The 16,362-nt window shown below is 42.3% G+C and overlaps 1 protein-coding gene across 1 annotated transcript in view; it reads right to left on the bottom strand.

Annotated features, from left to right (window-relative positions):
- Nucleotides 1–2,960: 2,960 nt before the first annotated feature.
- LOC110502133 (pyruvate dehydrogenase protein X component, mitochondrial-like) overlaps nt 2,961–16,362 on the bottom strand; it is a 45,733-nt gene continuing 32,331 nt past the window's right edge. The window contains exons 4-7 of the mRNA XM_036934247.1: nt 16,099–16,160; nt 13,200–13,355; nt 4,553–4,617; nt 2,961–3,335 (exon numbers count right to left, since the gene is read on the bottom strand). Coding sequence (XP_036790142.1) covers nt 3,104–3,335; nt 4,553–4,617; nt 13,200–13,355; nt 16,099–16,160 — 515 coding nt within the window. The 3' untranslated portion in view covers nt 2,961–3,103. The remainder of the gene's footprint in view (nt 3,336–4,552; nt 4,618–13,199; nt 13,356–16,098; nt 16,161–16,362) is intronic.

Here is a 16,362-nt window from a genome sequence, read left to right on the forward strand (position 1 = left end):
ACTATATACTAGGCAGTACAATGAAGGGAAAATGAGACCATTACAATGGACTGGATTACATTTTTAATAAAACGAGATTGGCAGAGATGAGGGAGGAGATTATCTTGGCTGGTGCATTTATACAGTAGGAGGATGTAGGGTTAACATATGGCTTCCTGTGTATAAAGCAAAGCTATATCACATAAAATGACTTACACATATGCTGTATACATAAAATATCCTATGGTATGGCAATATGAGAAATAATAGCGAACCCCACTGAATATTCAGATGGCTTTTCAGGGTTGTGTGTGAGTTGGGGACAGTGGGAACAGAATAGGTGGCATTCCGTAACAACAAACACAATGTGTATTTTCCTCCTATTGTAGCTAGTTGGTTATAACAGGGGTGTTTGTCACTCTCTCTCTTGTCACACCTGCCATCACCGTTGTAACTAGGAGACAGTGGCTGGGTGTGCATGGAAATAGGTGGAAAAACAGTGGGCACACAGTAGAAAGCAGCTGTGTGGTGCCAATTGCCTGTATGCCCCCTGCATCCCCACCCCCTTCGCCTGTCCATCTCCCCCCACTCACCCTCCCTCTCAAAATGGAATGCACACATCTTTCCCTGCTACCAAAGCAACGGCTCAAGCCAACCTCAAAGGAAGAACAAAATGTTCTCTCACCGCAGGTTGTATGCAGGGTAAGGGATGAAAAGCAGCACTGTCACCGGTGAAATAGTGGGAGGGGGCTCTTAATTGGATCCTGGTAATTGTAACCTGTATAATTTGAGTGGAGTTCAGGTTTCATTTGTGTGTTATTTTCTTATTCACATGGCATGCCATAGCCCTTTCTGAGATATTAAATATATAGCTAGTCTGAATTTCCTGTATCTACCGTAGATAGCATCAGTCATTTCAAAAAAGTAAGGACATATAAAAATTAGAACACTTCGAGTGAGGCCAATGACACTATCAATATCCAACACATTTTCTGAACCCTAATAGAGCTCTTTGTGACCCTAACAGAGCTCACCTTTGTTACATCAGAGGTGCTCTATGTAATTCTGATTGGAGATCATAGGCATTCCCTGATTCGTCTCAGGCCCACGTGAGACATCACATGCCCTGGGGGATGGCACTGGGACCTGTTCAGTACACAGAACGTAACAAATGCATTGAAATAGGAGGTCATGGACTTGTCTAATGAGAACCCTCATTTCCTTAGTGGCCCTACTCTCCAACATTTATTTACATGCTACCTATCCCACAACACACTACATACCTACAGAAGAACATGTATTTTTTGTAGGATTTACAGTGCCCCACCAGTACTGACACACATAAATAGCTTTTCTAAACATACACTACATGACCAAAATCATGGGCATTAATATGGAGTTGGTCCCCCCTTTGCTGTGATAACAGCCTCCACTCTTCTGGGAAGACTTTCCACCAAATGTCGGAACATTGCTGATGGGACTTGCTTCCATTCAGCCACAAGAGCATTATTGAGGTCAGGCACTGATGTTGGGAGATTTGGCCTGGCTCGCAGTAGGCTTTCCAATTCATCCCAAAGGTGTTCGATGGGGTTGAGGTCAGGGCTCTGTGCAGGCCAGTCAAGTTCTTCCACACCAATCTCGACAAACCACTTCTGTATGGACCTCGCTTTGTACACAGGGACATTGTCAAACTGAAACAGGGCCTTCCCCAAACTGTTGCCACAAAGTTGGAAGCCCAGAATAGTTTAGAATGTCATTCATTGTATGCTATAGCATTAAGATTTCCCTTCATTGGAACTAAGGGGCCTAGCCCGAACCATGAAAAACAGCTCCAGACCATTATTCCTCCTCCACCAAACCGTCGGACTGCCAGATGGTGAAGCATGATTCATCACTCCAGAGAACGCGTTTCCACTGCTCCGGAGTCCAATGGCGGCGAGCTTTACACCACTCCAACCGACGCTTGGCATTGCGCATGGTGATCTTAGGCTTGTGTGCGGCTGCTCGGTCATGGAAACACATTTCATGAAGCTCCCGACGAACAGTTCTTGTGCTGACGTTGCGTCCAGTCGCAGTTTGGAACTCAGTGGTGAGTGTTGCAACCAAGGACAGACGTGCTACATGCTTCAGAACTCGCGGTCCCGTTCTGTGCACTTGTGTGGCCTACAACTTCTAGGCTGAGCCGTGGTTGCTCCTAGACGTTTCTACTTCACAATAACAGCACTTTCAGTTGACTGTGGCAACTCTAGCAGGGCAGACACCTGACAAACTGACTTGGAAAGGTGGCATCATATGACGGTGGCACATGGAATGTCAATGAGCTGTTTAGTAAGGCCATTCTATTGCTTTGTCCAGTATTTTTGACATCTGTTTTCTTGGGGTGGTTATAATACAGTATTTTAAATACAGTAAATTAAAATATATCATATAGACAATCTTGAGAGATTTCAGTGGATTTTATTTCTCCTCGTAACCCTTCAGAAGACCTAACAGAACCTACAATCCCAACAAAGTCTTTAGTCAGAAAATTGAGGGAAATTTCAAAGTGCACTCACTCTGTCAGGAAATGTATTCACACAGGAGAAACGCAGTGCAGTCCATGGCGGATAATACATACACGAGAGTACAAAAACATATCAGTCTATACATCAGCATCGGTTTGCATTGTCCAGGTGAATGGATAAGAACTCATTGAGACATGGGTCGTAGCATTGGCACCTCCATCAAAAAGCCTTATCATTGATGATCATGACATAGCAGAGGTCATAAAAAGTAATATCTGCTGTATCTACGGGGCGGCAGGTAGCCTGGTGGTTAAAGCGTTGGACTTGTAACCGAAAGTTTGCAAGATCAAGTCCCCGAGCTGACAAGGTACAAATCTGTCATTCTGCCCCTGAACAAGGCAGTTAACCCACTGTTCTTAGGTTGTCATTGAAAATAAGAATTTGTTTTTAACTGACTTGCCTTGTTAATTAAATAAAGGTAAAATAAAACATATGCACAACTAGCCATGGCAATGTTAATTTAGTTAAAATAAGACAGCTGCTCCTTTGCAGAACACACTATAAGTTTCATGGTGGAAGTGTTCCCTCTCTCCTTCCTTCCCATTCTCCATCCCTCCATCTCAGGCTAGTGACATGCACTGCAGCCTCTCCAGATTGACACAAAACTTGTCCAGGAAGCGTGATGCCAGCTTGTCGTCCACTAGGCACCTGTCACTAGACAGGGTGACGGTGCTCAGGGCACCGGTCTCCTCGGTCAGACGGTGCACAGCCTTGGAGGTGCCCAGGGACAGGATACACACCTGCGGAGGGTTGATCACCGCACTGATGCAAAACATGCCCAGGTTAGAAATACTGTCAGGGAGAGACAGGAAGGGAAGGAGAAAGACAGAGATTTCACCATTTGTACCAATAAAGCTCATTTTAATTTGTGAGAGGAATTGGGAGGAATTGGTAGGGGGAGGAGAGAGAGAGAGAATGAAGGAGGAAGAGAGAAAAAAAGACGAAGGAGGGTGGTGAGAGACGAAGGGAGGGGAATGAGAGAGAGAGGAGAAATTGGGCATTGCATCATTAGTCTGGCTCAGCCAGGGAAAACATGCAGACAATTAACCAAGGGGAGATTACAGCCAGACATAATGGGGCCTTATTGCTACCTATTCCCTGTTACTAATTCAGTCAAGACAGCATGCACTCAAAACACAAAGAGGCTGTGTGTGAGGTGAATTAAGGAGAATACAAAAGAGGATACCAGGAGACATTTCCTCAATAGACACATAAAGACATTGTGCCACTTCCAACAGCCTGAGGTGAACTCACAGAGAGAGAGAGAGACCATCCTATCTCTGTGTTTAGTGAGCAATAACATCCACAGGCAATTTCCTGTGAGGGTTAATAACATAGCCAGGCCTGGGGGATGGAGGGATGGATAGAGGGAGGGAAGAAGCATGCATACATCTTCAAGAAGAGATAGAAAGAGCTTGCATCCTTTATAGAAATTAATTATCCTCCTCTCTGACACAGAAACCCCATTTATGTCTAAATTACCCAATTAATTCAAATGAGTTAAAACAGCCCGCCCTCCCCTGGAATGGATGGCTACATAATTGATGGCTCTGGTCGTCTGGCCACATATTATCTTCATGCCTGCATGTGATAATGTAGAATCTGTATATTATATGGAATAGCTGTGATGGTTGTAACTCTAATGGCAGGACATTAATGATTGCTTCCCTACCAGTAGCCTACTGACCTATTCAAGAAACGATTAGCTTAGCGCCTGGTACAAACGCTGCAGATTGTCAGCGGTGATCCAGATACAGTTATTGAACACCTTTCTCCCACACTGTAGACCTGTATGTCTGCATATTCAAACGTTTGACTATGTTGAAGTGCTAAGTAAGAACCTGAGTCAAACACCACCAGTTCACCGTCTAACAAGCCAAGAGAGAAATCCCACAGCCAAGTCTACACTGCATTTGTTCAAAGCATATCTATCTAAATAATATTCCAGGTGTAAAGGACTGAGGGTTAGTATTATCTGGCTCCCAGATAATAAGGTGTGTTGTGTTTACCTGTATGAGCCTCCCTGGTACTCACAAGGAAGCAGCTTCCCATCCCAAGCATTTTGGGCCAGTGCCTAGAGAAAACAGATCAGCAGTCAGTCATCTACTGTAGTCAGAGGCAGGGATCCATTGTGAGCCATAGGCTAATCAATGATCTACTGTCTAGAGGTGGTGATGGTTCAATCAGATCCATCAATCACGCTTCTAGCCATCTCAGTGATACAGTATGGACCTCATGGTTCAATGATAATGTTGAAATAATGTCATGCTGATAACCTCCCTTCAGCTTGTCATAGTCAACACTCCAAGGCAGCCCTCACTCAGAGTTTAGACTGCATACTCCAAATGCTTCACACAAGAGCTTCTGTTAGCATTACTTAAATAAATCCAGGCATCAACACACACAGAGCTAGAGCAGAGTGCAGTTCAATCCCACTGTGTTGAACCTGTTAGGTTCTAAATAAATAAAGTAAAAAACTCACGGACACTTAATCAAGCTCAAACTGAGTTTATTCACCCGCTGGGTCATACAGTTGCATACGAACAAAAACATATTTCCACCAGTGGTAGTAGAAATACTCCAATTTGGGTGGAGTCTCCTCCTTCTCTCTAAACATCACATCTTTATTGCTAGGCAGGAAGTTAAGTGATACGAGCAATAAACTGTTCCTAACCTGACCTAACCTCGACCCCCTTCCTCACTACACCACATCTCTCCACCCTTATCCGTGCCTTCCACATGTGATTGCCCTTTCTTTACTCAATACACTCCAAACTTAATTGCCTCCACCATATACATTCCTCCTACAGATAACCGTTAACTTCTGATGTAGACCCTAGACTATAGCACTCAATATTTCAATAGGACAGTTGATAATTAACAATATTCCAAGTTTAATCAGCACTCATCAAACCCCATTGAAGGCAACACTTTTACATTTACACAATGAAAACTAAATTGGCTGAGCAGGAAGAAACAGTGCAGGCTATTGCTTTTTAAGAAAAATCATTGAAAGTTAGTCTTTAGGAGGGTTCCAAGCAGGCCATATGGGGTGGAATGGGACTGCACTAGAATAATGACACATTTTTATACAAAATTGACCACTTTGTCTGAATGCATGTAGACCTATTGCATCATCAATGTTTAACCCCGCTGATTCCAGTTCCAGGGTCTTCTACATCAGGCCCTACCCTATTCCACTATTGTAGGATATATATTTTCCTCTCCTGCATACAGTGGTGTGTCAGTCCAAGTTGCTGCTTCGCCAAATTGATCTTGTGTGTACTCTCTGTATTGACCTGAGTGGGCTTTCTCCGCCTGTGGCTTGGCAAGCTGGAGTAAGGGAGTTGACATGACTCAGTGAGCAGAGAGAAGACGAGTTCTCTAATGTAATGGTGCTTAAGAAACAATTAAACACCCCCCTTTCTTCCATCACTCAAAAGTCAACATGAATCAATATGCTACTAGAGCACAAATCAATACGCTACATAAAGAGCTTGGAGGCTGCACTGTTGCACTTTATATAGGTGTGTGTGTGTATTTTCTGGATTATTGAGTCTCATCCCAGTGCATGTGAGGTTGAAAACCATCCATATGTTCCTCACATTCACACATTACTAGTGCTCGGTTCAGGTGTTTGTTCACCCACACCCCCCTTTAATTGCTAATAATGCATTCGCAACCGCCCGACTATAGGAGATAAAGTGAAAATCTGAGGCCTGTACCTGGCCCTAACTCGCTAATATGCTCTGTACACTACAGTCAGAGACGGCGGAAACATTTTTTGACAGAGGGTGGCAGGAATTTATTTGCCAATTTAGATATGTTTCTGTTTATAATTTCCAACATTTTGGTAGGCTATTTGTTAGTCAACTTGTCTATAATTAGATCTTGTACATGCAGCTTCCCTCCTGTTATTATATGTTGCCCTAAAAGACTAAATAAACCCTGTCTCACCAGAATGTCATAAATCAATAGAAAAAATGCTTCCATCTAGTTGACCGGTAAAGTTCTCTGCCATATCAGCTTCTTTCGCAGAGCAAAGACGTTTACGAACCAGGGAGAAAAAAACTGGAAATATTTTCTGTGCAAAATGTTTAATGACATCAGTTTGACCGGTTGTAAGGAAATAGAAAGCTGTGAAAATGTCCCAACATGTATCTGATCAGATTGGAAATCGGCTTGGAATCATATTTTATGTGTTTGACATACTCTCAGTGTTTGTGAATCTAACTGTGCATTCACATTCTCTCAAAATGCTGAAAGAAATACATAATATTTCTTCACTCCTGTCAAAATGTAGCCTACATTTGGTGTGTCCTTTTATTGCAAGAAATGCTTAATTCTGCATGAGTTAATATTAAGGCTATGTGAAGGCTATGTGAGAGATTATAGACCTACAGTCAGTGTCCATATTTAAGTTTCTATTTACCCATCTGAACAGTATTGGCGACTCTACAGTTCCTTTATGTGCCATAGGCCTATTTGAAGTCCTGATCTTGTGTCAAATTTTATTGCGCTTCACAATCATCACACATACACTGCTGTCATCCCCTTATAACACTTCACCAAATCTTTCCCAAACATTACTTTTCTTGCCCTCCCTTTTCATTATTTTCAACTATACATTTTGCAGTTTTTACTCTTGCTGAATAATTTTTGCCTCCATGGATCAAGTTAACTTTTTCTGCCCAGTCCCAAAATTATTTGGTGATTGGCGTGTAGGCTATTTTGTGCGCTTACAGTTAGGCCCTGAAGCTTAATTAAGCGTATGCACTAATACCAGCCTAAAATAAGGAAATAAAAGCACGTAGATATAAATTGAACAACAAAGACACATTTATGGATTTTTTTAAGGTACTGTTTTTTATGTTTATTCAATTTTATCTGAAAAAAACAGTATGTCAAAAGACCCAGAGACACATTAGAATACATGGGGAAACATTAGCGATAACAGCATCGAAAGGAAAAGCAATCATGTGTTTTGTGGGTTCAGGCATGGTAGCCACTGAGCGCTCTGTGCCCCTTCCAGACCACATGTTGTATTCAATTAGCTGCTGATAAGGGGTTTACATTCTGCCTTAACTCAAACCAGGCTTCTGACTCTGGGTGGGAACACACGGACAGGAGACCACTGTGCGTGCGTGTGTGTGTGTGGCACTGCAAGTGTGTATGTGTTTAATAAATGTGTTGTGGCAGGCCACAGATCGGTAGCACACGTTGTCCTTTGCAGGGAAAACATTGGAATTACATTGTCACATTCTCTATTTCTTAAGCTGGCACACTGATGTGTGTGTGTGTGTGTGTGTGTGTGTGTGTGTGTGTGTGTGTGTGTGTGTGTGTGTGTGTGTGTGTGTGTGTGTGTGTGTGTGTGTGTGTGTGTGTGTGTGTGTGTGTGTGTGTGTGTGAGAGTGTACCCAGCTGCTGAGGCCTATGTATCCGCCCCCTATTTAACCCTCCATCGCTTTTAATAATCTAGCATTGTACATTTATTTATTCATAATCATGGCACATTCAGTTCATAGCTGGCTGCTGAGATGGAGAGAACTACAGTGTCTATAGTGTCATATCATACAGACATACAGTGGGAAGAACAAGTATTTGAAACACTGCCGATTTTGCAGGTTTTCCTACTTACAAAGCATGTAGAGGTCTGTCATTTTTATCATAGGTACACTTCAACTGTGAGAGACGGAATCTAAAACAAAAATCCAGAAAATCACATTGTATGATTTTTAACCTTTCTGATCTCCCCATCCCGGATCCGGGATCGTGAATACAGACTCAAGCTCATTACCATAACGCAACGTTAACTATTCATGAAAATCGCAAATGAAATGAAATAAATATGCCATCTCTCAAGCTTAGCCTTTTGTAAACAACACTGTCATCTCAGATTTTCAAAATATGCTTCTCAACCATAGGAAGACAATAATTTGTGTAAAAGTAGCTAGCTAGCGTAGCATTTAGCGTTAGCATTAGCGTTAGCATCCAGCACGCAACATTTCAACAAAAACATAAAAGCCTTCAAATAAAATAATTTACCTTTGAAGAACTTCTGATGTTTTCAATGAGGAGACTCTCAGTTAGATAGCAAATGCTCAGTTTTTCCAAAAATATTATTTGTGTATTAGAAATAGCTCCGTTTTGTGCATCACATTTGGCTACCAAAAAAAAACGAAAATTCAAATTCCTCAAAACGCGAACTTTTTTCCAAATTAACTCCATAATATCGACTGAAAACATGGCAAACGTTGTTTAGAATCAATCCTCAAGGTGTTTTTCACATATCTCTTCGATGATATATCGTTCGTGGAAGCATGGTTTCTCCTCTCAATCAAATGGAAAAATACTTGCACCTGGCTTTGCGCACCAGTTTCGACGCAGGACACCAGGCGGACACTTGGAAAATGTAGTCTCTTATGGTCAATCTTCCAATGATATGCCTACAAATACGTCACAATGCTGCCGACATCTTGGGGAAACGGCAGAAGGTCTAAGCTTATTCCTGTCGCATTCACAGCCATATAAGGAGACATTAGAAAACAGAGCTTCAGAAATTCTGCTCATTTCCTGTTTGACGTTTCATCTTGGTTTCGCCTGTAGAATGAGTTCTGGGGCACTTACAGACAAAATCTTTGCAGATTCTGAAACTTCAGAGTGTTTTCTTATGCATAGTCGAGCATCTTTTCGTGACAAAATATCGCGCTTAAAACGGGAACGTTTTTTATCCAAAAATGAAATAGCGCCCCTAGAGATGCAACTGGTTTTAAGTAATTAATTAGCATTTTATTGCATGACATAAGTATTTGATCACCTACCAACCAGTAAGAATTCCTGCATTCCCTGTTGGTTTTTCTTTAAGAAGCCCTTCTGTTCTCCACTCATTACCTGTATTAACTGCACCTGTTTGAACTCGTTACCTGTATAAAAGACACCTGTCCACACACTCAATCAAACAGACTCCAACCTCTCCACAATGGCCAAGACCAGAGACCTGTGTAAGGACATCAGGGTTAAAATTGTAGACCTGCACAAGGCTGGGATGGGCTACAGAACAATAGGCAAGCAGCTTGGTGAGAAGGCAACAAGTGTTGGTGCAATTATTAGAAAATGGAAGAAGTTTAAGATGACGGTCAATCACCCTCGGTCTGGGGCTCCATGCAAGATCTCACCTCGTGGGGCATAAATGATCATGGGGAAGGTGAGGGATCAGCCCAGAACTACACGGCAGGACCTGGTCAATGACCTGAAGAGAACTGGGACCACAGTCTCAAAGAAAACCATTAGTAACACACTACGCCGTCATGGATTAAAATCCTGCAGCACACGCAAGGTCCCCCTGCTCAAGCCAGCGCATGTCCAGGCCCGTCTGAAGTTTGCCAATGATCATATGGATGATCCATTGGAGGAATGGGAGAAGGTCATGTGGTCTGAAGAGACAAAAATAGAGCTTTTTGGTCTAAACTCCACTCGCTGTGTTTGGAGGAAGAAGAAGGATGAGTACAACCCCAAGAACACAATCCCAACCGTGAAGCATGGAGGTGGAAACATCATTCTTTGGGGATGCTTTTCTGCAAAGGGGACAGGACGACTGCAACGTATTGAGGCGAGGATGGATGGGGCCATGTATCACGAGATCTTGGCCAACAACCTCAGTAAGAGCATTGAAGATGGGTCGTGGCTGGGTCTTCCAGCATGACAACGACCCGAAACACACAACCAGGGCAACTAAGGAGTGGCTCCGTAAGAAGCATCTCAAGGTCCTGGAGTGGCCTAGCCAGTCTCCAGACCTGAACCCAATAGAAAATCTTTGGAGGGACCTGAAAGTCCGTATTGCCCAGCGACAGCCCTGAAACCTGAAGGATCTGGAGAAGGTCTGTATGGATGAGTGGGTCAAAATCCCTGCTGCAGTGTGTGCAAACCTGGTCAAGCACTACAGGAAACGTATGATCTCTGTAATTGCAAAAAAAGGTTTCTGTACCAAATATTAAGTTCTGCTTTTCTGATGTATCAAATACTTATGTCATGCAATAAAATGCAAATTAATTACTTAAAACCTCTTGAAACTCTGGGGGCAGTATTTCATTTTTGGATGAAAAACATTCCCGTTTTAAAGAAGATATTTTGTCACGAAAAGATGCTCGACTATGCATATAATTGACAGCTTTGGAAAGAAAACACTCTGACGTTTCCAAAACTGCAAAGATATTATCTGTGAGTGCCACAGAACTGATGCTACAGGCGAAACCAAGATGAAATTTCAAACTGGAAATGTCCCAGATTTTGAAGGCGCTGTGTTCCAACGTCTCCTTATATGGCTGTGAATGCGATTGACCATAAGAGACTACATTTACCAGGTGTCCGCCTGGTGTCCTCCGTCGAAATTGATGCGCAATCTCCAGCTGCATGCATTTTTCCATGTCGTTCAGAGGAGAAACCAAACTTCCATGAATGATATATCATCAAATAGATATGTGAAAAACACGTTGAGGATTGATTCTAAACAACGTTTGCCATGTTTCTGTCGATATTATGGAGTTAATTTGGAAAAAAGTTTGGCGTTATAATGACTGAATTTTCTGGTTTTTTTCTTAGCCAAACGTGATGAACAAAACGGAGCAATTTCTCCTACACAAATAACCTTTTTGGAAAAACTGAACATTTGCTATCTAACTGAGAGTCTCCTCATTGAAAACATCCGAAGTTCTTCAAAGGTAACTGATTTTATTTGAATGCTTTTCTTGTTTTTGTGAAAATGTTGCGTGCTGAATGCTAGGCTTAATGCTATGCTAGCTATCAATACTCTTACACAAATGCTTGTTTTGCTATGGTTGAAAAGCATATTTTGAAAATCTGAGATGACAGTGTTGTTAACAAAAGGCTAAGCTTGAGAGCCAATATATTTATTTCATTTCATTTGCGATTTTCATGAATAATTAACGTTGCGTTATGGTAATGAGCTTGAGGCTATAATTACGCTCCCGGATACGGGATTGCTCATCGCAACAGGTTAAAAATCATACAATGTGATTTTCTGGATTTTTGTTTTAGATTCCATCTCTCACAGTTGAAGTGTACCTATGATAAAATGACAGACCTCTACATGCTTTGTGAGTAGGAAAACCTGCAAAATCGGCAGTGTATCAAATACTTGTTCTCCCCCCTGTATATGTATACTCCCTCTAGATTCAGTATGGTTTAGGGTCTGGAATTGCCAGGGACCTCACGATACAATATTGTCACAATACTTACGTGCCGATAGGATATGTATTGCGATTCTCACAATTATTTAAATATGTATTGCGATTCGATACTGTAATTTTATTGTGATTCGATGTTCCAAACATATTGCTCACCATATGACTGCTGCAGAGGGATAAGCGAGTCATGAGAAAACAAGTTTTGATTAAACATGGATATCAAATTGCTGGAAACAAATTTGGCTCACTATTTAAAAAGTAGGTGAGCTTTGGTGTAGGTACAGCTGACTAGCAGCCGTAAAAATAATATTGCGATATTGTCAAAAATAATATGCCATATGTAACTGTATCGATTTCCCCTCCCCCATTACTAGTATGGTTATCTACTGTGTCAAAACAATTGACTAAGTTATTTTAGCAATCCACCATCATCACCAAAATCATTATGAGAAGCCCAATGGTGGCAGATATAAGAGCTGCAAAAAATGATGCAGATAATCGTCTGGTTTAACCCTGCAGTACAACAATCTCTGGTCCCTGTCCAGGAATGTAAACACCACCAACCCTGATAATGTGTTTACCTAGAGAGTGATTCATTCCCAGCCTGAGCTTTCCAAAGAAAGCACCTGAGGAATGCAGTTACACACTGAATCTGAAACCAGCCCCTCGCCCCTACCAACTCGATTGGAGGGACCTCCGTTGTCAAATGTTGCTGACAAAACTCTGAGGGTGACTTCAATACTGGCGAAGGGATGAAATAAACCAATCAACTTCGGGACACACTCGTGACTTGAATGATGAAATTCATTTTCCACATTTAAGTTATAAAATTAGCATGAAATTCAAATGGGAAAATTCCCACTGTCGTTTTACAAGATATAAACCTCAGTAATAGTTTTTTATTTAATTACCAATGTTAGATGTGTCATTTCTCAAAATCTGACGAACAAATACAGGTGGAAAATGTTTTGTGTATAAAATTGTGCAAGCTCAAATATTATGCATTGAATTATGGGATACCACTTCACTCTGAAGGCGGCAGCATAGCGGACTATGTCAAAGTGGCTATTAGAGGGTCTAATTAGCCCCTACACCCTCCATTATTTTCACAACCTCAGCTTTGGGACATGTGGATATTGTAGAGGCACGCATGATTTAGCAAACGGAGGGTCAAGGGTGATTTGGGATTCAGCCACAGTCTCAAGGTAAGGGGCTGCTGGTGATATTACCGTTCTTCACTCATTTTATAGAACTTTAATTTGAGTGCTTTGTAACTGCCACTAAATAATTGAGACAGCTAGTTCCATTTCAGATACTGTAACATTTCATGATTTTATTCCACTCCGCCCGGGAAAGTTAGCAGCTCACTGGCATCTATTTCTCCAACAGCACAGGCCCTGATTCTGAACTATGAGCTCCACACTACCCAGGTATCAGTAGAGTTCCACCCTACCTTGGCGTTAGCGGAGATCTCCTGCACTCCCTTGTCAGCAGCGTTTGTGATGATGGGGGTAATGAGGCCCTTCTCAGTCGCCACAGCGATGGAGATGCTGATGGAGTCCAGCGCCTGGGGGGCCTCCCCCGTCCAGGTCACGTTGACCTCCGGCAGAGCCTAAAGGCCAAGGTCAGAGGTTAGGACAGATTCTGCTAGATGGGATTCAAGGAGGAGGAGAAGAGGACTGAGGGGAAGAGAGAGTGGAGGGATGGAAGAGGAAAAAGGACTAAATGACACTCCATCCATGGCCTTCACAAGACAGGACAGAGAATTTCGGTATACCCTGTCCTATCCCCGTGATTGATAAGATAAGAGACTAGATATGATAATGTTTCCACAGAAGTAAGGGAGTGTCAGGGTGAAAGGTGAACGGCCCAGTGTTACAGTAGATTCAGTGGTCTGACCAAAGGCAGGACCACAGGGCCTAACAAAGTGGTGAGAGATGGTCTCATCTTCGTTTCACCCATGTCTCTGTTTCCATGGATACAGTCAGTCACACAAAGGAGCCACATTCATACTCAAAATGCACATTATGAAAATCAAATCAAAGCTTATCCTAGCCAAGGCACCCAGCTAAATCCAAGGGAGTTTGTTTGGTGATTACATTCCCAGTCTTCACACAGAGGGTAAGAGGAGAGAAGGAGAAAGAGGGGGAGGGAGAGAGTGTCATGTGTTATATTTTTCCTACATAAGGAACTACAGGGGAAAGGACGGAATAAGGCATTGAAATTTATCAAGGAGAGCCCCAGGTAAAACACAGAGAAAGGAAGATCTACAGACATTTCCCTACTAAGACGAGACAAGGATGCATTTTTTCTTTCTCTCTCTATCCTCTCCATAAATAATTTAGAAAAGGAATTTAAAAAACCTGTCTGGTTAGAGATGAATACTCAGCCAATTTCCTCAGAATTCCCATCAAATGGCGGAAAGACAGGATTGAATTTACTGGGAATTGGTGTCTATTTATAGATCTGTCCACCAGCCAGACAATAGCAGGCTCTGTGCCTCAGCCTGCCACCAGTTAAAGTCAGTTGATAAATATACATGGGGGTGTTTGAACGAGGGATGGTTGTAGAGGAATGGCTTCAGGGGATCTGTAACGGTGACGTGATGTGACTTTGTTGCTCAGGAAACGGAAGCTGAACAACACATTTACCTTCCAGGCTGTGAGGCAAAACTGTGATATTTGTGCAAAGGGTTTCATACTTTCTATGGGCCCTGTAGATAGAGTGCATTTGGAAAGTACTCAGTACTTTTTCCACATTTGGTTACGTTACAGCCTTATTCTAAAATGATTAAATAAAACATTTCCCTCATCAATCTACACACATAATCAATCTAAATACATAATGACAAAGATAAAAAACTGTTTTTTATACATTTTAGTTATTTTTTTAGACCTTATTTACATAAGTATTCAGACCCTTTGCTATGAGATTCGGAAATTAGCTCAGGTGCATCCTGTTTTCATTGATCATCCTGTTTCTACAACTTGATTGAAGTCCACTTGTGGTAAATTCACTTGATTGGACATCATTTGGAAAGGCACAAACCTGTTAATATAAGGTCCCACAATTGATAGTGCATGTCAGAGCAAAAACCAAGCCATGAGGTCAAATTAATTGTCCGTAGAGCTCCGAGACAGGATTGTGTCGAGGCCAAGATCTGGGGAAGGGTACAAAAACATTTCTGCAGCATTGAAGGTCTGCACGAACACAGTAGCCTCCCGCCATCATTCTTAAATGGAAGAAGTTTGGAACCACCAAGACTCTTGATCACTAAGGCCCGCTGGCCAAACTGATCATTCGGGGGAGAAGGGCCTTGGTCAGGGAGGTGACCAAGAACCCAATGGTCACTCTCACAGAGCTCCAGAGTTCCTCTGTGGAGATGGGAGAACCTTCCAGAAGGACAACCATCTCTTCTGCACTCCACCAATCAGGACTTTATGGTAGAGGGGCCAGATGGAAGCCAGTTCTCAGTAAAAGGCACATGATAGCCCGCTTGGAGTTTTCCAAAAGGCACCTAAAACTTTCAGACCATGAGAAACAAGATTCTCTGAAACCAAGATTGGACTCTTTGGCCTGAAAGTCAAGCATCACGTCTGGAGGACACCTGGCACCATCCCAATGGTTAAGCATGGTGGTGGCAGCATCATGCTGTGGGGATTTTTTTCAGTGGCAGGGACTGGGAGACTAGTCAGGATCAAGGGAGAGATGAACGTAGCAAAGTACAGAGAGATCCTTGATGAAAACCTGCTCCAGAGTGCTCAGGACCTCAGACTGGGGCGAAGGTTCACCTTCCAATAGGAAAACGACCCTAAGCACACAGCCAAGACAATGCAGTAGTGGCTTCGGGACAAGTCTCTGAATGTCCGTGAGAGGCCCAGCCAGAGCCCGGACATGAATCCGATTGAACATCTCTGGAGAGACCTGAAAATAGCTGTGTAACGACGCTCCCCATCCAACCTGACAGAGCTTGGGAGGATCTGTAGAGAAGAATGGGAGAAACTCCCCAAATACAGGTCTGCCAAGCTTGTAATGGCATACCCAAGAAGACTCGAGGCTGTAATCCCTGCCAAATGTTCTTCAAAAAAGTACTGAGTAAATGGTCTGAATACTTAAGTAAATTAAATAATAGATATTTATTTTTTATAACTTTGCAACATTTTCTAAAAAACAGTTTTTTTTGTCATTATGGGTACTTGTTTGCAGATTGAGGAAAAATAAGCATTTCAATCCATTTTAGAATTAGGCTGTAACGTAACAAAATGTGGAAAAATTCAACGGGTCTGAATACTTTCCGAATGGACTGCATATCGAAACATGAACATTGTTAGAAACTGGAAGGGTAGTTAAAACTCCATGAGTGTAGCAGCTTCTGCCTTTATGATAAAATCATTGATGGACACTTTGATCTCTACTGGAAAGAAAGGAGACAACAGTTGTCAAACACTACAGATGTGTAATTCAAGTGCTGTTAGTCAGGTAAGTGTTAGAGATTATTTTGCATATGTTTTAGCCCATAGTTCTGAAAGTAGCACTCAAGCCAAAAGTGGTCCCCGAAAATTGTGCACTACGTCATTGTTCTCTCTCTTTCTCTCTGCTGTGTCCACTGCAACCTC

The sequence above is a fragment of the Oncorhynchus mykiss genome, chromosome 2 (genome assembly GCF_013265735.2).
Source record: "Oncorhynchus mykiss isolate Arlee chromosome 2, USDA_OmykA_1.1, whole genome shotgun sequence".
In the NCBI taxonomy this organism is placed as follows: domain Eukaryota; kingdom Metazoa; phylum Chordata; class Actinopteri; order Salmoniformes; family Salmonidae; genus Oncorhynchus; species Oncorhynchus mykiss.